The sequence below is a fragment of the Vipera ursinii genome, assembly GCF_947247035.1.
Source record: "Vipera ursinii genome assembly, chromosome: Z".
NCBI classification, from domain to species: domain Eukaryota; kingdom Metazoa; phylum Chordata; class Lepidosauria; order Squamata; family Viperidae; genus Vipera; species Vipera ursinii.
This window is the reverse complement of record NC_139517.1, coordinates 74,534,144-74,560,780: the sequence shown is the minus strand read 5'-3', so window position 1 is coordinate 74,560,780 and position 26,637 is coordinate 74,534,144. Positions and strand designations below refer to the sequence as shown.

The 26,637-nt window shown below is 38.3% G+C and overlaps 1 protein-coding gene across 6 annotated transcripts in view; it reads left to right on the top strand.

Moving 5' to 3' along the window:
* Positions 1–26,637, top strand: part of CLASP2 (cytoplasmic linker associated protein 2) — a 178,645-nt gene that overhangs the window by 15,535 nt on the left and 136,473 nt on the right. For all 6 annotated transcript variants that reach the window (XM_083379335.1, XM_083379333.1, XM_083379336.1 and 3 more), the window contains exons 4-7: positions 2,755–2,846; positions 3,085–3,160; positions 6,895–6,992; positions 19,046–19,116. In XM_083379335.1, the coding sequence (XP_083235461.1) occupies positions 2,755–2,846; positions 3,085–3,160; positions 6,895–6,992; positions 19,046–19,116 (337 nt within the window). The remainder of the gene's footprint in view (positions 1–2,754; positions 2,847–3,084; positions 3,161–6,894; positions 6,993–19,045; positions 19,117–26,637) is intronic.

The window sequence follows — 26,637 nt, the reverse complement described above, 5'->3', positions numbered from 1 at the left end:
GCTATGGTGTTAAGTAGAAATGGAAATGCTGAGGGCATAATGCCAGCCCTTCAAGCCAGACTAGGTCAAGAAACCTGACTCCACAGGAACTCTAGGAATGCTGTTTTATTGGTGTACTATGTATTAACAGAAAATTGAAAGCTCATGCAAAACCTTCACTGTCCCTCTTTAAGGACAAGGTTAGAGCAGGGCTTGTTCTGAGACTTTCACATTTTCTACTTTGATAGGATTCCCACTTCCTTCTCTAAATTTCTCTACCCACGAGTACATCATGAAACTTGATATTCCAGCTGTAATATTTCTGGGGCTTGAGACAGTAGGGCAGTCCAGATTGCCCAGTGGCTTTAGGAAATGTTTTCATCAGATTTCATAATAGTTTCTGATATGTTGCTACGGAGGTTTGATGTTTGTACTCTGTGATGATAGAGAGTTATTTCTTGGCTTACATGATACAAATTATTTTATTCATCTTTATTAAGGTTAACTTCCTTATAGTTTACCTGCAAAATATTCATTGGTGCAGGAAACAAAAATATAGAGCTACTAAAATTTCAGACATGATATAGAAGAACCTCCAATCAAAACCCTGCTCATTTGGAGACAGTTTTGATTTAAAGAAGTGCAATTTTCTGTAATGGTTTGCTTCTGGTAATGATTGTCTTAATCCAATACCTGTGTGTTTTAAGCAAATTGGCACATCTTTAAATCAAACCAGAAAAGAAATTAAGCTTAGCATAGTTTTTGGCTCAGTTGTGTTCCTGCAGAGGATAGATGGTCCTTGATATAGATATTATCTGTGTGCTGATTTCTTGCAAATTTTGGCTTAGATTTAACTTAAGGAGAGATAGGTTTTCAAACTTTTCATCTACCAGCTTCTGCTTGATTTTTTTAAAAAAAGATTTCCTTTCTAATAGAAAAAGAAAATCTGCATGTTTATATGTGTCAAAACCATTTGTTTTTGCTGAGATGATCAAGATATTGTCTATGCTGGCAGTTGCCATCTGTCTTGAAAGAGGGTCCAACAGGCTGAAATAATAGGATATGGATAGCCTGCTCCCTTATTACAGGGTCAAGAAATCAAGCTTTATGAAGAAGTGTGAAAAGTATTGTTTCTAGTCATGTTCAAGAGATGACAAATCTCTTTTAAAACTTAGAGCCATGTAAGGGCCAATTATTTTTAAAGAAAGAAAGCAAAGCTGAAACATTTGTTCCCTTCCTACTAGAGCAGGGGTCAGCAACCTGAAAGAGCCACTTGGAACCGGTGCCCTCAAAAAAGGAAAAACTGGGAGCCGCAAAAAAGTGTGTGCACATGCGCATACATGCATGCATGCGCAGAACAGGGTTTGACTAAAGAGTGGAGCCAAGGCGAGATATGCACCTACCCTGCATATTTGAATTGATTGGTTGAACTTTTTTAGTCCCACTTTTTTTTTTTTTTTTTTTTTTTTTGGACTGCACATGGCAGGGGACTGGGAGCCGCAGGAGATGGCTGAAGGAGCCGCATGCGGCTCCGGAGCTGCGGGTTGCAGACCTGTGTACTAGAGGTTTTGTTAATGCTGGCTTACTGAGGCTTCTACACTCTCCAAGAAGTTTAAAGTTTATTTCTTTATTAAATTGGTGTCCTGATTTTTTTCAAGAAGCTTAATATAAGACCTGCTCTTTCCTGTACATTCTGTGATACTTGTCTTGAGCAGGCTTACTTGAAAGTAATTTATGTTGACTCCCTGGACAGTACTTTCACTACATTCTGAACTGCAAAGATAGGCAGCATATAAATTTAATAAATAAGCATCTAATGCTTTATAAATGCATAGTTGTTATATTTGGTTTATTTACTGTGAACTTGCTATATCAAAAACTATGCCAAAGTTAATATAGTTTATAAGGATATAATTGTATTTCATCAAATTAATTCCATGGTGTTTTAGATTACTGAAGTTATTTTGGAATATGTATACAAATAATAGCACCTTATTTGTATTTATTTTAAAAACATCTTTTAAAATTAAGAACAATGTAGGCTAATGTAGTCCTCGTATACATGGAAGGCTGTTTCTGCTTCAGCATGATTCAAATACTGGGAGGACCTAAGTCATAAAATGCTGCAGTCTAGGAAATGTGCTATTGCTCACTGTGCAGCAGTTGCTAGGCAACCTTTTTCTTCTGAATGCCTGCTGAACAGCAGAGTATAATGGCAGCATTGCAGCTAAAGGAGTAGCAGCTAAAAAAATTTTTTGCAGTGATATTTCAAAGCAATCTAGTCTTGTAAGCTTCAAGTTTGCAGCATTAACTGTTGTGATACAGCAAAGCTCCTGGGAAGTCCAGAATCATAAAGATAAAAACAAAAAAGGAGTTAGGGCAGATTAATGGTAGAAAGATAGCTGCAAGGAAATGCATGTAGACTAAATGATTTATAAGAAGAATGAGCCAGAGATCATCACACAAGCTCACTGAAGACTACAACCAGCATTGGAATTAAACAATGGACAGAAACAGGAGCATAAATATGCCCAGTAAATTCATCAGTTGTGATTTGTACATTAAAAATCTGTTGTAAAGAAATTCAGAGCCTTTCTGAATAGTGTATGGAAACCACAAAGAGAAGATTTTAGTTTAACAAAGAAAAATTAAGAGGAAATATTTACATCTTCAACTACAATTATTTCTTTCATGTATTTATGAAACTGAATGTTAATTTATAATAGCTACTACGTATTTAGTATTAAATATCCATTATCTTTTATTTTTTAATAGTTCATTTGGGAGCGGCTTGCTGTTGGCTTTAAACACAAGAACTATCATTCACGAGAAGGCGTGTGTCTCTGTCTTGTTGCAACATTAAATGCGTATGTATTTTAATTTTATTAAAAAGCTTTTAAATTATCTTAATAATGGGACATTTTCTTACATTTTGTACTATTTAAGATCCTAAACAGAAAACAGGATTTTCACTAATTCATTCCTCTTGCTCCAGATGTAAGATTTCAATAATTAGATAACAGAACTGCTTATTGATTGATGTTATTGATTCTTTACATGATAGGGGAAAAATAACCTTGCTGTATTTTTGTTTTGTTTTCTTAGTTACGGTGCACACTCACTAATTCTCAGCAAACTGGTGCCACACTTATGTCTTTTGTCTGGAGACTCTAATAGCCAGGTAAGATTATTATAGTTCAGCATCACAAGAAGCCCATATAGAATCTGATTTCTCTGTTGGTATTATCTCTGAAGAAAGATTACAGATGGGCAAGCAGCTAGACAGACAGACAGATTTTCTAAAATAACAGGAAAAGTCCAGCTGCTTATGGGCAGCTTCCCCAAGTTTTGGTTTTTTTCTAACGTATTTTAATATTTTATACAATAGAAATAATATACAATATTTTCGTATTAATACAGCTTCTCTGATCACATGACAAAGCAATTAACTTAGTTCTTGTCCTGGATCTCTTACTCTAATAAACTTTTTAATTTTGAAAAACTTCCATCACCCCAAGAATGTGCATATGGATTTCAAACATGCTACATTTTATTTGTGTGTGTTTGTGTATAAATCCATTTATAAGAGCTTTAGCAGAAACATTGGGGAGCAGATTTTAAAAAGGCATATCACATGAAGTAAATTTTAATTGTTATAAGTTTGTTCGAGTTTCAGTTAACAAATTGTAAGTTGCTTTACAGTTATTATGTAGTCTAAATTTGAATCCTACATGAATTTAGTTACTGCTTTATCTAGAGATATTTATTCAGTACCTTATGATGAACCAAACTGTGCTCTCAAAAGAATGCCTGTTTGTGGAGGCATTGATACAAGAACTTACAATTAAACAGAAATCAGTCATTTGAAGTCCATAGACAAATAGCTCTTAATATGCCTCACTCTAGCATCTAGAGCTCAATATGCCTCACTCTAGCATCTTGGGAGGTCTATAGTACTTAAATAGGTCATTTTGCCTGATCAATAAGTCTGCTTCCTTATGTCTGAGAGAGGGTTCTGGTTGCCGCTGACTGTCCTATGACTAATGACTGGATTTATTAAAAAAAACAACTGTAGCACTGCCTATTACATACTTGCCACTCAAATGGTTACCAATCCTGCAGTTGCCTGTCCTCCACTTACTACTATAACTGGGCCTGCTCATTACAGTAGTAAGCCAATCATAAGGTGAATCATCAGGTGAAAGATGCAGTTATCATTAAGCAAATTACCATGGTCATTACGTGAATCTGCAACTAATATACACTGTGTGTGTTAACTAAATCTTTTGTTCATTATGGGGTGTAATAGGCTTGAAATACCATCATGTGACCACATGGGTTTTGAATGGCAGTTGTAAGTATCTTTTTGGGGAGTGTCCTTCATAACTTTGAACAATTTCTAAGTCACCATCATCATTTTAGCCATTGTCTAACCACTGCAGGGTGAAGGCCTGTTTCCAACCTGTCCTGAGCTTTCTTTTGCCAATAGGGCTCACAATACTTGCTGATGTCATTGATCCATCTAGTTTTCAGTCTCTTTTGTGGACACTTTTTATCAAATGGGATCCATTCTATGACTGCCTTGCTCTACCTGCCATCAGTTCTTCTTGTTATGTGATCAGCCCATTTCCATTTCAATTCTTTTACTCTCTTGATGATATTATATACTTTCGTTTGTTCTCTAAGCCACATGCAGGTCTTCCTATCATGTCTTGTATTGCCGAGCATGTATCTTTACATGGCTCTTTGTGTCACTCGTAGCTTTTGTATCGATTGTGAGGTTAGTGTCCATGCTTCACTGGCATATGTTAGAGCAGGTAGCACACACTGATCGAAAACTTTTCTCTTCAGGCACAAGGAGAGGTTGTTCTTGAAAATTATGATTACTTTGCTGAATGCCTGCCAACCACATTTAACACGCTGTTCAATTTCCTTTATTGCAACACCTTCCACTAAGATCCATTGGTCAAGGTATATGTAATGGTCTACTACAACTAGTTCCTCTCCAGATATAAACATTTTCTTTCTTTAGTGAATTTATTAATCATAACCTGGCTCTTTTTCAGGTTTATTTTTAAGCCAAATGGTTCTCCTGCTTTGTGTAGCTCTTGCATGTGTCTTTGTAGCTCTTCTGGGTCTTATGAAAAAAAAAGTCATCTGCAAATCTTAAGTGATTTAAATAGCCACCATTATTTTTATTCCATCTTTTGCCCAGTCTAATTTGTGAAATACTTTTTCAAGGCAGGGTGATATTGTATCACCTTGTCAAACACCTCATTCTAGGTTGATTTCCACTTTATGGTCATTAAGGCAACTTGCTGCCAGTTTTTTTCATATATTCATTGTAGTAAATTTATGTAAGCAGTGTCTAAGCCTTGGTTGAGCAATGCATTAATTATTGCTTGCTGAAAAGTCAGACGCCTTTTCATAGTCAATGAAAGCTATGCACAGAGGCATGGTGTATTCATTGTGCCTTTTAATGACTTGCTGGACAACCTGGATGTAATCCATTGTTCTATAGCCACTTCTGAACCCTACCTGCTCCTTTGGCTGTGCATCATTTAATGTTGTCAATATTCTTTTTGCTATTATCTTGGTGAAAACCTTGTAGATGAGTGAAAGAAGGCTTGTTGGATGATAATTCTTTAAATCATCTTGGGCCCCTTGTATAAATTCTTTAAATCATCTTGGGCCCCTTGTATATAAGAATCACTTCAGTATTTTTCCATGCATTAGGTATTTTTTCTTCTCTGAGACATTTCTGAGGCATCTCAAGTATAGTGTATCTTGCATAAACTGTGATTACCAGCTTTCAGCATTTCAGTTTCTAAGTAATCAGTCATAAGTTGAGGATTACCTGTAGTTATGGTATATTAGATTACCATCATGAATATGTGAAGGGAACTGGAAGCTATCATTCTTACTTCAGATTATTATGTAGTTGATGTCATTTTTTGGAGATGGAATTAATTGTGATTGATGGCCTTGTCAGAATTGGACAAATTGTGATTTTTAAATAGAACTTGGCTTTTACAGTGGCTCTTTTAAATTTTATACTTTTACTATACATCCTGCTTATAGTGTAAACTGTCAAAAGTCTATTATAGATTTAGAAGGTTTTAAATATGATACATAAATAAGGTGTAGTAGATATTATAGTTACAGCTAAATACAGCATGATTTGATCAGTGATATTACAGCAACAGTGATACAAAGCAAATAAGGGTAAACTTTTCCTTTGTACTATATAATTTTATTGAGGAATCATATCAACTTAACAACAGTTCATTTAATGATGGTTCAAAGTTACAGTGCCACTGAAAAATGCCACTTATGACCATTTTTTATACTTACGACCATTGCAGCTTCCCCATGGTTACATGATCAAAATTCAGATGCTTGTCAACTGACTCATGTTTATGATAATTTTAGTGTCGTAGGGTCATGTGATCACCTTTTGTGACCTTCTGACAAGCAAAGTCTGGGGAAACCAGATTCACTTAATAACCATATTACTAACTTAACAACTACAGTGATTCGTTTAACAACTGTGGTAAGAAAGTTCATAAATTGGACAAAACTCACTTAAATGTCTCACTTAGCAACATACATTTTGAACTTAATTGGGGTCGAGGACTACCTGTATAGTGTATTATGAAACATTAAATTCCAGGAAGTTACCAAGACAGCTTATTTTAGCAACTTTCAGATTTGTTGATGAGCATCATTGCCCCTCCCAAAAAAAACAATGTTTCAGGTAACAAATTAAAATTTAAGTCAGCTTGTTTCAGTGTTTTCTTTAAGTATATAAATTTTAAAAGGTAGATGTAGAAAGAGATGGTGGAAGAAACATTAAACTCAGCAAATTATTATACCTTAAAATATTTGTTACCGGTTTGTACTGCATATTCACAGGTGAGAGACGCTGCAATTTTGGCACTTGTGGAGATTTATAGACATGTAGGAGAAAAAGTAAGAGTAGATCTTAACAAGAGAGGAATTCCTGCTACAAGGTGAGTTTAATACTTGTCCTAAAGGCTATTAATATTACTTAATATATATTACTATGGTTATGTATGCATACACTTATTAAAATCCTTCATGAGATTTTATTCTCAAGCTAGTATAAAGATTTTTGGGGAAGTCAGTTGATCTAACATAGTGCTTGAAGACAATATTAATATAGGTCAGAACAATGCCATTCTATTTGCTAGTTTGTGGTTGAAATCTCCTGCATAAACAACCATTTTATCATGTTCTGCTCAGTTAGAACAGGAATTCCTTAGAAAATGTAACATTATAGGGGAAGCTATGTTAATCTATGGCAGCCAAAAATCAGAAGGAGTCTAGTAGCACTTTTTCATATTTAGAAGATAATGTATAGCTCAGTTCAACAAAATGCATGAAATACAAGTACCATCTGATAGCAAACTATTTCAACTTCCCAGGACATTCTGTTACACAGCTCAAAGTAACCATTTCAAGGAAAGAAAATAAAATGACATTACAATTGTATGAGAAATTGCTAATCTCACATCAAAGATTTCAGGTTACCTCAGAAAATCTCAACAAACACAGTTGGATTTTAATACATTACATTTAATAGATAATGTACTTGTGATTCAGCTTACATATAAACTCCATTTACATAATCAACCTATATTCATTCCCCTCCTTCTCAATTTCATCGCAATTTACATCTACATCAGTTTACTCATCGTATCTATCTGATAGAGAACCAGTTTGGTACAGTAGTTAAGGCATCAGGCTAGAAACTGGGGGACTGAATTCTAGTCTTGCCTTGGGATAAAGCAAGCTAGGTGACCTTGGGTTAGTTATGTCTCTTAGGCCTAGGAAGGAAGAAATGGAAAAGCACTTCTGAAAAACCTTACCAAGAAAATTGCAGAAACTTTTCCAGACAGTCTCTGAGAATTGGACACAATTGATCAAAAGAATAATAAATTGTATCTGATGTTAAAATTTGTTAGACTGATTTTTTTTTCTGATTTGCATCTTTTCTTTATTGTGGAAGTAGAATATCCAAACATTTGAAAACCTGACTTTTGGTTCTTTTGCCATTGGTTTGACAATTTTTGTTGGAGTCTAACATCCTTTAAATGCTACTGGAAAGGTTGTCTTAAATGCTCAAAAAAATTCATAGGAAAATAATGTTGTTAAAACTTAGCCCTAACTAAAATTATATGAATCTGTAGAATTGATTCTCCAAAATCTTGGAGAGTAACAGAAGTGAAAATAAAATCTAAAAAAAAATGCCTATATGAAATATTGGGAAAGTTCTAATGGAAAAGTTCTAGTTAGGTTATTCCAATAAACTAATAAATCCCCTTTCCCCAAAAATAATACCTGTATACATTAGAAACAATGTAGAACTCTTTCACTAAGCTTTTGTCTCTTTTGCATGAAAAGGCCAACTTGCCTCCTACCAATTCTTACAATAAATTATCAGTCCCAAATGTAAATGTATGATGAATCAAAGTATATTAATTTTTTGTATCAATTTTGAGAACTGTCTGGGGAAGAATTATATTCTAGTTTATTAGTTTCAATTTCACTTTGGAGGCATAAATAAAACAACAATATGCATATGTTTAAGTACTTTAAATCTCGTAAAAGGAGAGTTATAAGCTATAAAGAAATTAACTCCATAAGTGTACTGTATCCACATTGTAAGTAATAGTTGATAATTGCTATCAACAAATCTTGCTTAGCATCCATAATCAGTCCACTGGCTTCAGAGAGTTAAGCTAATCAGGGATATAACTATGAATTCTGAGGTGCGGCCACAGAAGCATATATGGAATAGCAGTTATTTTTAGTAATGATACTATTAGGCCTATACCCTAGTACTGTTTTCCTGTATGTAGTATGACAATCACATTGGAGTCAAATCATGTCAGCATTGTGAAAAAAATATTATGATAAATACAGATAGTCCTTGACTCACGATCATTCATTTAACAACAGTGCAAAATTACAACAGTCTCAGAAATGATGTTCATAAAACATTTTGGTCATTGTAAAATAATTGCAACCCCATCACCACCCTCGATCATTTAATTGCAATCTGGATGCTTGGCATTGTATGCACTTACGATAGTTTGCCAAACATCCTGCAATCATGTGATCGCCATTTAGCAATCTTTTCTGCCATCTTCCTCAGAAAGTCAATGGGGAAACCAGCAGGGAAGATTACCTGCTGTGGCCTGGGACTCTGTCTTATCTCTTGAGCCTGGCTGAAAGAACTGTTGCCTTTGGTGGGATTTAGAAATGCAGCTCAAATTCCGAAAATGTCAGTTCTTGCATCCTGTCAAAAGGGTTCCATTCCAAACATAAAGGACAACTGAACTCCTTCAGGTGATATGGGCTACATTCCTACACCCTGCTGAAGAAGTTCTCTTTCGTGCATGGAGGTGAGCTGAACACACTTCAAAAGGCAGTTCTTCAGGCTAGTCTTCAGAAATGAGAGAAAGTTGAAATCCAAGCAGAGAGTCAGCAGGTAAGGTGAGGAGCTCAGGGTACTTCAGTCAGGTGGGGAAGGCCTGGGATAACCTCATAAAAGTGTTTCTTGCTTAGGGACTGAAAATCCTGCTTGGACTTTGGCAGAGAGTATTTTCAACTCCTGAACAAAAAATAAATGTAGCGTTAAGGAAAGGAACATGGGTGCCTTAAGGCAGTGCTTGTAAATATTTTCACAGATTGTACCACTTTTAGGCTATGGCAATATTCGAGTACTACCAGTCACCTAGCAAGGTGTCAAAAACATGATGACCAAAAAAGAAAAAAAAAAGAAAAAAGTGATAAAGTACAAGTAGTCCTTGACTTACAACAGTTCACTTAGTGACTGAAGTTACAACGGCCCTGAAAAAAGTGACATATGGCCGTTTTTCACACTTACGACTGTTGCAGCATCCCCAGGGCCACGTGATTTACATTTGGATGCTTCGCAAGTGATTCATATTTATGATAGTCACAGTGTCCCAGGGTCATGTGATTCCCTTTTGCAACCTTCTGACAAGCAAAGTCAATGGGGAAGCCAGATTCACTTAACAACCGTGTTACTAATTTAACAAGTGCAGCGATTCACTTAGCAAATGTGGCAAGAAAAGTCGTAAAATGGGACAAAACTCATTTAATAAATTTCTCACTTAGGAACATAAATTTTGGGCTCAGTTGTGGTCGTAGGCTAAGGACTATCTATACACCCACTTAAGGTAAAGGTAAAGGTTTCCCCGCACATGCGTGCTAGTCGTTTCCGACTCTAGGGGCCGGTGCTCATCTCCGTTTCAAAGCCGAAGACCCAGCGCTTGTCCGAGGACGTCTCCGTGGTCATGTGGCCGGCATGACTAGACGCCAAAGGCGCACGGAACGCTGTTACCTTCCCACCGTGGTGGTCCCTATTTTTCTACTTGCATTTTTACGTGCTTTCGAACTGCTAGGTGGGCAGAAGCTGGGACAAGTAACAGGCGCTCACTCTGTTACCTGGCACTCGGGATTTGACCCGCCAAACTGCCGACCTTCTGATCGACAGGCTCAGCGTCCTAACCCACTGAGCCACCGTGTCCCTATACACCCACTTACTACACTTTTAAAGGGAAACGTGCCTGTTTCTCTGACTATTTCTTTGCACTGTTCTATCCTCTTCTCTCCTTCTGTTTGACTCAAAGAAGCCTCTTCTTGCATCTCTCTTTGTCCCTCCCCTTCTCTTTCCCTGTTGTGTTTTTTTCTCTTCCTTTCTCTCCAAAACCACCACCTTTTATATTCTCTTCTCTCCCCCTCCTTCTCTTTTCCTCTTTGATGCACCTCCAGATGACTCCTCTTCCCAAGGCTGTGTGTTTCTCCGTCTCCTTCTCTTTCCCCGTCATGTTTTTTTTCTCTCCTTTTCCTTCCAAAACCACCACCTTTTTTTTCAGTGGTGTCAAACTTAAACTCATTGAGGGCTGCATCAGCATTATGGTTGTCCTCAAAGAGCTGGGTGGGCCTGGCCAGCTCGGCCCTACTCACTGGACATAGCTGACTCGAGACAGCTGGGTCGGGATGGAACAAGTCGCACTGGCTAACTCGATATGGGGTCAACGTGGTGCCCCACAAGAACCTTGACTTCCCAAACTGCTGGCAGCCAAGTGCACGCGCACATGCAGAATCACACACGCACACATTGCATTCCAGGTTTGGGGACTATTATCCACAGAGGAAGGAGAGGGCCTTCTCCCCAAGCCCAGGCATGATAGGCAGTTTGCTAGCTCAGATGTGGATACAAGTCTCTAAGCTTGGAATGGTGGGTGGGTTTGTGTGCATAGCACACTAAAGGAAATGTTCTTCTCCCAATCCCAGACGTTGTTGGTGTTTCCCTGTTCTGTGCCCCCTCTCGGCAAAGTAGGAGGTGGAGGACGACGCTCCTGCGTGTGGAAGCGCAGAGGAGAAAGTTTTCAGGAAGCAGTTTCCTCTGAGTCCAACTTCTGCCTTGACAAATCTCTGGAGAGCATGAGGAGGTGGCAGGGGAGCAGCGCTCCCAGGTCTTGCACAAAGGGGGCTGGCCCTTCTTGAAAGGGAATTCCCATTTCCAAACCTGCGTGGTAAGGATGCTGGCTTGTTAGGGTAGCCTTCCCTCACAGCTCCCCTGCCACCCCATCCTCCTCTCCAGAGATCTGCAGGGGAGACAGAGATCTGGAGGGCAAGGTGCAGCTTCCATATTGGTTACTTCTACCTCTCCAAGCCCTCCTCAATTAAACATACATTATATTTAAATTAAAAAAAGAAAGCAGTTAAATCGCTAATTATAGCTCTCCACATATTTTCTGGAAAAACCACCTTTATTGATACTAGGAAGGAAGAGCAAACCTTATTAAGGAACTTTTAACAGGAAGGGATTTGAAGACCCCAAAAGATCTTGTTCTTTCTAATCTGCTTTCGTTTTGAGCCTTTAGTTCTCATTGTTTTATTATTATGTATTTAAGAAGAAGATCAAAGGCCACAAAGATAGAGGCCTTCAGCCTCCCAATCCCTGCTTATAGAGAAACCCTCTTAGATTTTGGCGAGGTTCAGGCCATACTCCCACAATCAAAGGGAAAACCCAAATCCAGCAGGCCAGAAGGAAGCCCAGCCACCGCGCCTCTCCAGTTCCTTCTCCTTGGCCCCTGGACCCAGACGCAGTCGCTGCTCCTCACCATAGCTGGGGATGGACTTGAATGTACATCTGCCTGCTTTGTTCTGCAAAGCAGCGCTCACCTGGCACTCTCGCCCGCCGCAGTGCTGGTAGTCCCGACTAAAGCGGAGGGGCAGCACCGCATTTGTAGACATCAGCTGCACCTGCTTGAAAGCCTCCTGCTCTCCCCTCCCCCCTCAAGCTACCTCCTTCGGAGTCTTCCTGATCCTGATGGGACTGCTGGCTGCCTTCTTGCCCACTAGATTCGGGTTTTTAATTGCAGGCTGTGGTGGGCCGGGCCCTTTGCTGTCTCTAGGGCAATCCTGGGACAAATGTCAACCCCCCATGCGCATGTTTATTTTATATCCTCTCCTCTCCCCCTCTTCCTTATCTTCGGTGCAGCTGCAGCTGACTCCTTTCCCCAAGGCTACGCGCTGCTTCTGGAAGCGCCAGTCAGCTGGAGCCATGCACCAATCATCTGGAGTCCGCCGTGGATCCTGGGCGCTCAGCAGAGCTGTGGCAGCAACGCAACTCCAGCTGACTCCCATAGGCCTGTGCTGTGTTGCCACCGCTTGAGCTCATCCCCAGGCTACACTTTTACACTTTTTTTTACATCTTTTTTTTTACAGTGCTTTTCAATGTGTTGAAAAGCATTGTAAAAAAAAGATGTAAAAAAGTGTAAGTGTAGGACTGCCTTAGGGGATGTGGGAGGCTGGCATGAGTGACTCTCCATTCCAGGGCTGACAATCTTGTTTAGTTTTTGGCAGGGATAATTTTCAAGTCCTGAAAGCATTTCCAGGTCCTTACTCACTCCCTTGACACACTCACACTCCTTACCTGGGTCTCTGTCTGCTTAGCAACCTACATGTTGCCACAACCAGAAATACCAGGATTGTGGACATTGAGCTAAGTAGTCATGTAACTTCTTGCTTAATGATCACTCAACAACCAAGTGTCCAGTGCCAAATAAGTCCCATAAATTATGTCCAGTCCCATAAACTAACAACCTGTATGTTGCTGATTTTATCTGAATTTGATGGCTTGTTCTGATAGTTTGTTTTGCTTGTTTTGTTTTAGGTAGGTTGATATTTTTTGATAATGACATTGCTATAATATCAAGTAATGAAGCTTTACATCACAAAAACTATTTATATGCTCTATTGAATTTCACTCTAATGCTGCTTCTGAGAACAGACTAGGGTTGTCTTTTAATTATTATCCCAACTCAAATTAAGTCATACCTAATGGACTGTATAATCCAAGCTCACATATATTGTTGTAAACTATTCACATTCACGTCTATTAGATAGAAATGTAAATTTCGAATAATTGAACATTTTGGAAATGAACTTCAGAAGAAAGTACAGTCATGTGAAAAAGAAAGTACACTCTGAGTTCTATGGTTTATGTATCAGGACATAGTAAAAATCATCTGGCCCTTAGCAGTTCTTTAAAAAAGGTAAATACAATCTCAAATGAACAACTCATGAAATATTACACCATGTTATTATTTACTTTTACAAAAAGGAAGCCAAAATGGAGAAGCCATGTGTGAAAAACTAAGTACATTCTTACTGCTTTCAGTAAGGTATGAAGAGGCTAACTAGCTGCCAGGTGCTGCTAATCAAATGCCCTTGATCAATTGATCATCAGCAAGTATGACTAATTGTATAAAAGCCAAAGTTTTAGGAGTTTGCTGGTGTCTAGGATTGAGGTGTGTATTAACACACTGCCAAAGAGGAAAGATATCAGCAATGATAGTAGAGAAGCAATTGTTGCTGCCCATCAATTTGCGAATAATTATAAGACTATTTCCAAACAATTTAAAGTCCCTGATTTTACAGTGTGGAAGATTATTCACAGGTGGAAAATATTCAAGTCAGCTATCAATCTTCCCAACTGAATGAATGTGAATGTCCCAGCAAATTCAAAAGGTCAGACTATGCAATGCTCAGAAAAATTGCAAAAAAATCCCAAGGGTTACATTTCAGACACTACAGGCTTCAGTTAGCACCTTATATGTTGAAGTTCATGATAGTACAATTAGAAAAAGACCAAATGTATGGTTTGTTTGGAAGAGTTGCCAGAATAAAGTATCTTCTCTAAAAGGAACATGGCAGCATGTCTTACAATAGGTTTGTGAAGTTGCATCTGAACAAATCAAAAGACTTCTGATACACTGTCCCTTGGATATATGAGATCAAAGGGAAGATGTTTGGCCATAATGCACAGTGCCATATTTGGCGAAAACCAAACACAGCATATCAACACAAACATTTCATACCAACCAGCAAGCAAATTGGTGGAGAGGTGATGATTTGGGCTTATTTTGGAGCCACAGGACCTGGCCACCTTGCAATCATAGAGTTGACCATGAACATCCCTATTTATCAAAGTATTCTAGAGTCAAATGTGACGCTATCTGTCTGACAGCTAAAGCTTAACAGACATTGGGTAACATAACAGGACAATGATTCCAATCACACCAGCAAATCTACAACAAAATGTCTGAAAAAAGAATCAAGGTGTTGCAATGGCCCAGTTAAAGTCCAGACCCCAACCTGATTGAAATGCTGTGCATGAACAATTGCCCCAAACCTCAATGAACTGAAGCAATGTTGAAGAATGGGCCAAAAATCTACAACAGTGTGAGTAATCAAGTCATACAAAAAAGATTGATGTAATCATTTTTTGTATGACTTTAATAGTCTCTCATGTTGTGGACGAATTATTGCTGATAAAGTTAGCTATTGCTGATAAGGGTGGTTCTACAAGCTATTAAATCATAGATGTACCTGTACTTAGTTTTTCACACAGGGCGTTTCCATTTTGACTTTCTTTTTGTAAAACAAATGATGACTTGTTACAGCTCAGGAATTCTGGGAGTTGAAGTCCACAAGTCATAAAAGAGCCAAGGTTGCCTACCCCTGGGCTAGTGCTATAATCCTGTATCCCAGTTCTTTAATATAAAAAATTGCATGGTGAGGCCTAGGAAACTTTCTAATCTGTAGTTTACATGTGCCGTATTGGATATATATTTGAAAGTGTACAAGTAATCCTCAAGGTACAATTATAATGGAACCTGCCCACAGTGGCGTAGCGTGGGGGGTGCAGGGGGGGCCGGCCGCACCGGGCGCAACATCTGGGGGGGCGCGCTCGCACTCGCAGCTCTCTGCCCCTGCCTGGCTCACTCTCTCTCTCTCACTGCAGTGCTGGCTGTGCGAATCCGATCCGAGCTGCCGGGTCGCCACCCACTGTGGAGGGGCGGTGCCAGGCGTGCGGTGCGGTGCGGAGAGAGAGCGAGGGACTATCTGGGGGAGGGACAGTGCTAAAATCCACAGGTTAAGGGGCGCAAATTACTTGCCTTGCCCCGGGTGCTGACAACCCACGCTACGCCACTGCCTGCCCATTACAATGGTAACATTAAATGAACGAGCCCCATCCCTCCTCTCCCCATTGTATTCATTAATCAAATGTGCAGGTTCTTCAGGATAGTGAAGACCATGGGGGATCTAGTTCAGGACCAGCTGCCTCTAGCCACTCAAGGCTTCTCCCCACCCATTGAGATATTTCATGCTCGCTTAACACCCCCTGGGGTCCCCATGGCTGCTTTGGCCTTCTCCACACCAACTTCCTATTACCAATTGGTCACTTAGTTTTTGAAGATTTCCAAAGCTCCAGAACAGCAGAAAAACAGGTGACCTTTTCCTCAGATGCTGGCAAAGGTTTTTTTTTAAGATCTCACATTCTTACACCTGCCATTTTTTGCACACAGATGGACTTGTCCATGAAAACAAGAGATCTGTCACATCCCTGAAAGTCTGCTTTGGTCTCTCTGTGTGCTGCTGAGTAACTGATTCAATTAAGTCACTTTGGGAATTGCAGCTGAAGGCTAGTATTGACTGGACCGGGGGGGGGTGGATGTTGGTGGTTGGGTAGCCAGCCAAGGTGGCAGTTGGAGAACCAAGCCTCTCATGGCAGTGCTGTTGCCAGGGATGACTGAGCCCCTCGCAGCGAGCCAGGTCAGTTCAGCCATTGGGCACCATGGCTAGGAGCCCTGTGCTGCCTGCATTTGCAATTCTGGTGCTTTGAGTGCTGCAGCATGGGCCAGTCTCCCTGGTGGCAGAGGGTAGGCATCCCCACAGCTGCTCATGTTCCCATGAAAGTCCTTCAGGGCAACCCTCATGGTCCACAGCTACTTTCTTATCTGCTAGATCTCCACGGCGCATGCAACAGAACAAATCGGACCGTCAAGCTCTCCATTTCTGCTGCCAGACCTCACCAGTTGCATTGCCACACAGATGGAGAAGGGGCTTGGCCCTCCCTGGCAGTAGTGCTGCTACAAGGGGCTTGGTTCTACAGCTGTTACCCTGCCTAGCTGCCAGCCACCCACATCCCGCTTCCTCCTCCAACCAAACTAGCTTTCGGGGTGTAGTCCCCAAAATGACTCATTTGAATCAGTTACCCAGAAGCACAGAGAGGACGCCTGCTGTGCTGCCCAAGCTGGGACCAAAGGATGCCGCTGAGATTTCATTTTCTGACGGACAATTCCATCTGGGTGTAAAAAGGAGTGTGTGTAAAGACTTATGGCACGAATGTTGTAACTTTAAGTCATTGCTACCTGAACTGTCATAGTTCGAGGATTACCTGTAAAAGATTATAATTATATACAGTATGCATTTAACTTGTGTAAAGGTAAAGGTTCCTCCACACATGCGTGCTAGTCGTTTCCAACTCTAGGGGCCAGTACTCATCTCCGTTTCAAAGCCGAACAGCCAGCGCTTGTCCAAGGACATCTCCATGGTCATGTGGCCGGCATAACTAGATGCCAGAGGCGCACGGAACACTGTTACCTTCCCACCATAGTGGTCCCTATTTTTCTACTTGCATTTTTATGTGCTTTCGAACTGGTAGGTTGGCAGAAGCTGGGACGAGTAACAGGCGCTCACTCTGTTACGCGGCACTCGGGATTCGACCCGCCAAACTGCCGACCTTCTGATCGACAAGCTCAGCGTCCTAACCCACTTAGCCACTGTGTCCCTACTGTGTATTATCACATAAATTTAGAGAAGGCTTTGCTATGCCGGCTAGTCCTAGAGCATATTGAGAGTCAAAAACAAATACTATGCACAACAAAATTAATCTAATGAAACTCGAGTGAAATATATTTTCCAGTATTTTTCATTTTGCTGCTATCAAATCTAAGCTTACTCTTAAACCTGAGATTTTATTTAGTTTTTTTATGCGCAATATTTACTGATGGTCAAATTCTCCATTTATTGACCTTTTTAATTTTGAACTTGACTTTATCCAAAGGCAAAAGTAAGAATATGATGCTTCCTGCAGAGTATAGAAAATAAACTAGCCTTTCCCCTACTTTATACTTTCTAGATTTGTGGAGATTGGTGGTACCAAAAATAATGATTTGACAATATATTGTGCCAAAGTTTCCTAAATGTCAGTGTTTATGAGAACATCAGACAATAATAGTGTACATGGCAGAGGTACAATAAAAAAGTTACTGCTTTTGAAAAAAACATTGCTGCCCATTTGTAGTTGCAAAATAAAATGTGGATAAGCTGAAGGCTTTTGGAACAATGTTCTGTGGATGGATGAGAGCAAAATAAAAGGAATCAGGTAGATGTCAAATGGAATTATTTTTCTTAAATGAAGACATGTTGGCAAAAGACAAATACAAGTAGTCCTCAAGTTACAAATGAAATGGAGCCTGCCTATTCCATTCGTAACTCAAGGATAGGTGCCCGAGCATGAGATCATGGCCCCCCAGCAGCTTTTGGCCTCTGGCCAAAAAGTGTTTATGCGCTGCTTCAAAGATCCCCATGGAGCTGGAGGAGCCCTTTGCCGCCAAGAATGGAGCCCGCAGAGGTAGCGGGTGTCACTCCAGGTCTCTGTTCTCGGCTGCAAAGGCCTCCTTGAGGCCTCTACTGCCAAAAACGGAGCCCCGGGTCGGCGTGCACATCGCCCCCACTTTCATTTTTGCACATTAGTCCAGGGCTCTGTTCTTGGCTGCAGAGGCCTTTCCTGAAGGCCTCTGTCGCCAAGAACAGAGGACGTGGGCAACGCGTGCATCAACCCAGATCTTTGTTCTCAGTAGCTGAGGCCTTTCCTGAAGGCCTCTTCCAGCAAAATAGGCCAGAGACGACACGTGTGTCAACCCAGGGCTCCATTCTCAGCTGCAGAAGCTTTTTGCAGAGATGGCAAAAGGCTTTGCAAATGGAGGGAAGGCTTCGATGTTTCAGACTTTACCTCCATTTGTAAAGCCTTTTGCCACAAATCTCGTACAGGTGCCCTTTTGCAGAGAACAGAGGCCTAAAGTACTATGAATCACGCAAGATCTGAGATCTCGCACTACTGATCTCGCGTGATCTTGCAGTCAGGCCCCCTTCTCTATGGATGCACCGATGAGCTGAAGCACCGAAACAGGCCAAGAAAGCGAAGCCTCTCGATCATCCACAGGCCCAGTGCCTATGAAGACCTGCCGGGGGTGGCTGGGGAGGGAATAGCCAGAGTGAATGTTGCAGTGCTTCTGCGGTTGTACATAAGGGTGAACAAGTATTGTGGTGCTGCAACAATTCGGGACTTGTTCATAAACACTAGGGGGTGCTTATCGTGTAACTTCAAACATTCATTAAGGGAACGTTCATAACTCTGTTTTTAATCCTACTTTAGAAACAGACTAGGTTATCTTCACTATAATTTGTTAAACTGTACATTTGATTCTTATGTTCTTGTGTTTGTAAGAATGGCTTTTACTAAAATTTGTTGTTTGAACAGAAACAGTGAGATTTTAAATGTGGATATTACATTAAATTATAATCTAAAATTATAATTTTGATTTGGAAGACAAAAGTGTGAAATGCTTATTTCATTTCTATTTTTCAGATTACAAACAATATATATGAAATTTGATGAAGTAAAAAATAGCGACAGTATGATTTCAAGCAATATCAGTGGTGAGTATATCTACCAGTTTGTGTGACTGGTATTAAAAAGTAATCAATTAGGTAACTTTGGTGTTAAAGGTAATCAATTTTAAATGAATATGTAAAATGAAAGGAGTTTAGAGTCTCTTATAATAACTAATCTTTGTCTAATCACAAACATTAGACATTAATTAAGGTAATATAATTGAAGAAAGTGTGTACTCTTTGAATGCATCACAAACTTTATTGCTAGTATTTCTTCATCTATAATAAGAAAATCGTTATAAGATTCATATCAAAATTTCTTTCTCATATTGATAGAAGTAAAAGATCCATGATAGCAATTAGTAAAATAGCATCAGATTATGGTCAGTTTTTGCTCATACTGATCAATTTAAGGTGTAATTTTCTGATTTTAAAGATTTATGAATGTTTTGAAATTTCATTATTTTATTTTATGATCATTTGTACTCCTTGATGTTTCTATTTTGCTTGTAATTTCTGAAGCATTAAAGGTAAAAGTTTTTTTTCTTTTTTATGTAGCGTAGTGTTAATGGTTTGGATTTAGACCTAAGGACGCTCAGGTTCAAATCCTCAGTCAGTGACAGAGTTCATGGCAGGTCTTTATTCCATGTCTTCAATCACTTCAATATAGTCCATCTAAAAAAATATGGGATGAAACAGAGGGATTCACAAGGATGTAGTTACAATTTTCCAGAGCCTTCCCTCCCTCAGCATGTAAATATAACAAATATGTAAAAATAAGATAACACTATTTTCTCACTCTTTCAGAAACCTTTTTTGCACTTTGATCACTTTATGCAGTTGATGAAAAATCTTGCCTCTAACAGCTTATTTATATTAAAGAAAGTACGGATCTATACATTACTAAAATTCTGTCTGTCTGATAGTTTTTAACCTTCAATTGGACTAAATGGGAAGTATACAGCAACAGTTATTGAGCCAAAGTAACTCAAATAGCCTTGCTTACAGAATGCTAGAACCCGTGACTCCAGTGCAAATTAAATTTGGGGAAGTTGTTGTCACTTCAGTACCAATGTGTTGCTGCTGTTCACCACTGCTGCTGCAGTCAGCTGCAGTCATGTGATCCTCCTTCCTTGACAGCTTCCCACAAATTGATGGGGAAGCCAGAAGGAATTAATGTGATTGCCAGTGCTGGTTACCATCTTCCTACTTGCAAAGTTTGCAAGGGGAAATTAAGTGGAGAACCTGGCAGGGAAGATCTTAAATTGCTTGGTAAGTCTCCTACTCCTTCTGCACGTTCTCTACTAATCTTGTTACTTCCTCTATGGTCATGCTATGCTCAAGCAATTTCTTGCTCTCTTTTTCATCTGGCAACAGCCATACCTGAAGGAAAAGAATGGAAAGGAAAGGAAAGGAAAGGAAAGGAAAGGAGAGGGAAGGGGAAAGGGGAAAGGGTTTCCAGTGCTCCCTGTCGCCATTCCACAAGCAAAGTCAATGGGATCTGCATCATGCCCAATCTGCTGGATCAAGTTGTACAAATAGAGATTTTTGGAAAAAGACGATTCCACAGTAGTCCAGTCCCAAGCAATGTAGGTTTAAGGTAACCAGCACCTTGAATGACACCTGGAAATACACTGGTGCCAGTGGAGCTCATGTAATAGTGTTACATTGTGCAGTGTATCCAGCACCATTTACTATCTGTGCAGCCCCATTCTGCAACAGTTGAAGTTTATGAATGGCTACATGTAGAGTATGTTCCAGTAATCTAAGTCAGTGTTTTTCAACCTTTTTTGGGCAAAGGCACACTTGTTTCATGAAAAAAATCACGAGGCACTCCACCATTAGAAAATGTTAAAAAAATTAACTCTGTGCCTATATTGACTATATATAAAGTAATTCTCTTGAATAGGAATCAAATAAACACAAAGAAAGTATTTTATAATTACTTTTCAATTTTTCCCACGGCACACCAGGCAACATCTCGCGGCACACTAGTGTGCCGTGGAACAGTGGTTGAAAAACACTGATCTAAGTGAAAGGGTATGGGTGATGGTAAGACCTGACCTTCCAATCACTTCTGACAGAATTGCAGTCTTCAGAATTGTCTCATCCCCACAAGTGTATGGGTGTGCGAAGATTTGTCTTGGTCCTTCCTAGTCTCCCCTTCAAAAAACAAGGGAGCTCAACCACCAAATAACCAGCTTGGATGGTAAAATCTGCTATTCATTGGCAGAACAAAACAGTAATTCACCATCCAGCGCTCCATTGGGGGGGGGGAATGTACAGAGAAGAAATGATTTGTATTTTTAATGAGTTGTAGCCTGAAGAACAAAAAGGTTGTTTTGCCTTTTTATTTCCAGCGCAATCTACTGATAGCGACTGAACCAATTTTGTTGCATCTTATTCCAAAAGTTCAGGAATTTATTAGATTGAGAGATAGTAACTCACTGCCCATTTTCCCGTGAATTATACGATTGAGGAGGGATCGTAGATCTTCTTGGTTCTGATTTTAAACATGTAATTCAATTACAACTATAAGCAACATCCTCTTATTCATTTTGTTTCTGTATCCTTTGTGCATTCCCAGATCTTTTTTCCTTAAGGAAAACAGAGTCTCAATACATATGTGGGTGAAAGTATATAGACTGTCAAAATTTGAAAAAATGTCTGCAGTTAAATTTGTGAGTCTAGTATTAAAATACATGTTACTGTAGGTCCTAATTTAAATGGCTTACTGAATTAAATATGTAATTTGTTAACATATATGGGTTCTGAATTGTGCTTTTATTTTATATTTGTAAAACTTTGGTGGAAAATGTATTCTGCTTTTATGAATAGCTATGAAATAGGAGTCTTGTTGGCAAGTAGAGCACTGCCGGCTTGCTCTTACTATGTGTTTGGTTCAGATTTATGTCACTGACTTTATCTGAAACAGTGGTACAGTTTTCTTTGAACAGAAAAGCTTTTTACAATGTGCCTTTGACGTGATTGTTTACAGCAGCCCAAGATAGTTGTGTACAATTGGAGACTGAGAACACAGAAGAAGAGAGAGGGGAGGGGAAAGCAAAACAAAAATACCATACATGTTCTATTTCTGCCTTATATGACTGTTGGGAAATTTATTTTGCTGATCTTTTTGGCTGTAGTGCGATTTCCCTAGATTCTATTACACCAATGTAAATAAGATAATCATTTTGGTCATGTGACTAATCCTGATTATACATGAATCCTTAGGGATTGTAAGCAAGATATGTTTCACAAACACATGCCTTGTGTTTTGATGATTGCATTAAAAGCCCTTGTTAAATGAATTTCATTGGTTGTAAGCAGATTATTCAAAGAAAAAAGGCAAGAACAAGGATAGAAATAAAGGAGGAGGGGAATCTTACTATAATACTGAAATGCCTCATTGGTATCAGCAGTAATGAGGTTTGTTGTAATAGATGGAAGGAGTTTCCTAAAACAAGCGGGACTTTTATTTTGAAGTGGCATAGCAGCTGTTGCTTGTTGCAGTATAAAGCTGCAGATCTGACTGGATCACACAGTGCTGTGTCTGTTTTCATGCTGCACTGGATTGAGAGTGGCGCAGGAACATACAGTCTTGTACTGTATTTGGCTTCCTTGAAAAATCATTTGGTAATATTTTAACTGAACAATGGCAGTTGGGGATGGTGAGTACCACTCAGTTTAAGTGTTGTTTTTTAATTATTTAAACATAACATAATAGATCATTTAATGATCAAAATATTAAAAATGATCCTACAGTTGATATAATTAATATAAAGATTTGAATTTGGTGCACTTGCATATTGGAAAACCTTGCTAAGCATATCAAGCGTGTATACCATAATTTTTTAAAGATTTTTAATGGTTTTAAATTAGGTTTAAGCAGATGTACAAGTAGTATGCATCTAGAATAGGTCTCCTTTCAGTTCTGTGCCTAGTTTTATGTTTTGAGAAGCTGAATATGTCATCTTACCTGGCTACAAATTAATGTAAAAATATCCTTTATTATACTTTTTTTCAAATAAAAAGGAGATTAATCTTTAAAGAACAAAGATATGTGAAAGTCCTGACCTAAGGCTGCTGTATAATTTGGATTCTACAGAGCAGGTTGTCATGGCCATCATCTTACACAATCTACTTTGAGCATCTTGGCCCAATAAAGATTAAAATGCGTTAATTAGTTTATTTTAAATATGTTGTTCAAATACACTATTCTTTAGACATTTTATGATGTTATTAGACAGTGTATTGTTTCCTTTTATGGAACTTGATATGCTACTTCTATGTCTTATAAATATATCAGCTTTAAGTTTATTCTACAGCTTATATTTAGTGCTCAAGATAATCTATTCATAGTTTAGTCTGCCAGTAGGAATAAATAATATGTTTAAAGGTAAATTCCCATACATTCACATACAGTAGGAAATATTTAAATTCCAGCAATTAGAAATTAAGAAAAACTTTGAATGTTGATGTTATTATCTGCACTGTCAGTTTACTGACAGTTTATAAATATATTTGTGTTGCAAGTTCATCTCTGCTTATATAATTAAAACGGTTTAATTATGAGCTTTTTCAGTATATGTTTAAGAAACCATCCTTTATTTAATCTTCCTGTACTGGGCAATCCGAAAACTTTTATATACCTAACATTGCATAGACCGATTATGATAAATTTATAAATTATTTTATTTCTTCTGTAACATCTTAAAGCTTCTAAACATCTTATTAAACATTGTAAAGAGCACCTTTTTATAGATTTCCTTATTTGCAATCATTTATGGACTCATTTTTAATCAGGATATTGTTTACTTTAAATACAGTAGCACAGTATGCTTGAATAACTATCATGGGCAAGAATGTAATTGTTATGTCAAGTATTTGGTTTTTGAATGAAAAAATGCAGCATGATTTCAGGTAACATTGATATGAAAAAGCCTTGAGTAAATGTCAGAGACAATTTCAGTCCTCTGAAAGATTCTGTAAGCATATTATAAGTTGAATGGTAAAGAAATTAAGGAATTATCCAGACAACCAGATAAATTATGGTCATGTATGATATACTGGTAAGGTGTTGAATTGACCCAAATGCAAATCCAGTCTCAGTTATTGGAAGTTTACTCTGGGTGACTTTCATTCTAATACTATTAGCTCTTGGTGTGTGTGTATATGTGTAACAAAAAAAAATACACTTTAGACCAGGATTTGTATTCTTGTTAATCAAATTGAGGTTTTCAGATTCTATCCAACATATTTGTTATGTATTGTTGAAGTGCAGGGCCCAAGATCAATTTGTACAATTTAAGATCCCATCAGCAAATTACTATTTCATTGAATGTAAATTTGTTGGCATTTAATCATTTTCTTCCTTAGTGAATTCAAACTCTGAATGTGTATAAATTGATACTTTGCCTTCATTCTTTCAGTAGTAACATAGTGTGCAAGGCCTTCCCCTCGATTTGTTCTCACTTCAGTTTTATCAGATAAAAGTTAATGACTAGACCAGAATCTTCTTATGGACTTCATAATTAAATAAATATTGTAATCTAACCCTTCTTAGTTCAATAGTATAACCATAATACTATACAGTTTTTTATTGTAAATAGTTGGAAGGTTTAGATTTGTTGAGAAGGCATACATGGGCTAATTCTCTGTCCAAACCATTTTAAATTTCTATTAAAAGAGATTGTTCTATATCAAATTAAAGTACATTTAACAGAAACTTCCTTGTACTTTAAAGGTTGTTAAACAGAATTTATATTTCAAATAGATTGACCTTATTACATACTTCTATTTAATGATGACATATGCAAGGGGATATTCATACTTTGTCTTTGACCTAATTTTTAAGGTCTTAAGTATCTTTAATTTTTGCTGTTTGTAATCAATCCACATTTAATAATAACAACAATAATAGAGTTGGAAGAGACCTTTGAGGTCTTCTAGTCCAACCCCCTTCTCAAGCAGGAAACCCTATACCATTTCAGATAAATGATTTTCAGTCTCTTCTTAAAAACGTCCAGTGTTGGAGAATTCACAACTTCTGGAGGCAGGTTGTTCCAGTGATTAATTGTTCCAACTGTCAGGAAGTTTCTCCTTAGTTCTAGGTTGCTTCTCTCTTTGGTTAGTTTCCATCCATTGCTTCTTGTCCCGCCTTCAGGGGGGGGACAAGCTTTGGAGAATAGCTTGACTCCCTCTTCTTTATGGCAGCCCCTGAAATATTGGAACACTGGTATATCGTGTCACCCCTCGTCCTTCTCTTCATTAAAGTACCCAGTTCCAGCAAACGTTCTTTATATGTTTTAGCCTCCAGTCCCCTAATCATCTTTGTTGCTCTTCTCTGTACTGTTTCTAGAGTCTCAACAACTTTTTTACATCGTGGTGACCAAAACTGGATGCAGTACTCCAAATGTGGCCTTACCAAGGCATTATAAAGTGGTATTAATACTTCAATATATTTCTGGATTGAAGCAATTTCAAAATACTATTATTTTTGGCAGGAATAGTGTTTTGTTTTAAGGAGAAAATATATTTAATTTACAAGTTATAAAAAGTTATAAAAAATTAATGTGCTATATTGCAAAGAAAATAATGATAACTTCTAAGGGAGATTAGTATGACAGTTGTAGCCACCTTTTCCAAGTTTTTCACTATCAATAAAAAAGACCCTACAAATCTCTCATTCCCTTTATTTGCCATACCCTTCCTCTAGTAGAGGATATCCTGAGAATTCTATAATCCCTAAAAGGTTTTTCTAAAAATCAAAATGTTGTATGAAAAACACTTTGATTATACAGTATTCAGTCTGAAACATTTTAAAACAGTGGTATTTTTTATTTCAAGTAGCTTAATAATATTAATCCTCATTACGCACTTAACCTGTGAAAAAATTTCATCATACTTAAAAGACTTATTTTTTAGGAAATAAAAAATCATGATTATTGTTTGATTAAGCAGTACGTTCTTTTTGTGACCTGATAGACAATTATTTTGCAAGGATTGCCTTCAGTACTTGCTGCTTTCAGTTCTTGTAAACTCATAGTTAGCAGGTTTGGTATTAGTGAAAATATCTAGCTACCTTGTCCTCTGATGGTGTATTTTTCAGTTCCCTTCAAATTTTCCAAACTTCAAGAAGCTTCTCCTGTGACTGTTGCATTTGCATTAATATGTACAAAATATTTAAGCTTTCATTTCATTATTAGTGCTCTTGGTGAGCAATGAGGTTTCACTTAAAAAATAGAATCCTGGTAGGGACTTTGGAGGCCTAGCCTAACGTCCTGCCCATTGCAGGAATTTTCAGATCATCCCAGACAAATTGATGTTAAATATTTGTTTGAAAACTTCCAGTGAAGCTTCCGCAATTCCAGGATGTGTTCCACTATTTAGTAGCTCTGAAGGTTTAGACCTTTCTCCTTATTTCAGGTTTTGAACTGTCTGCAAAGCTTCCATCCTGTCCTACCTTCAAACAGTACCAAAAATAAATCCACACTCTCTTCAAGCTCCCCTTTTGTTTTTTAGGCTAAACTATTTTCATAGGGTCAGCATTTAGTTTCCAACTTT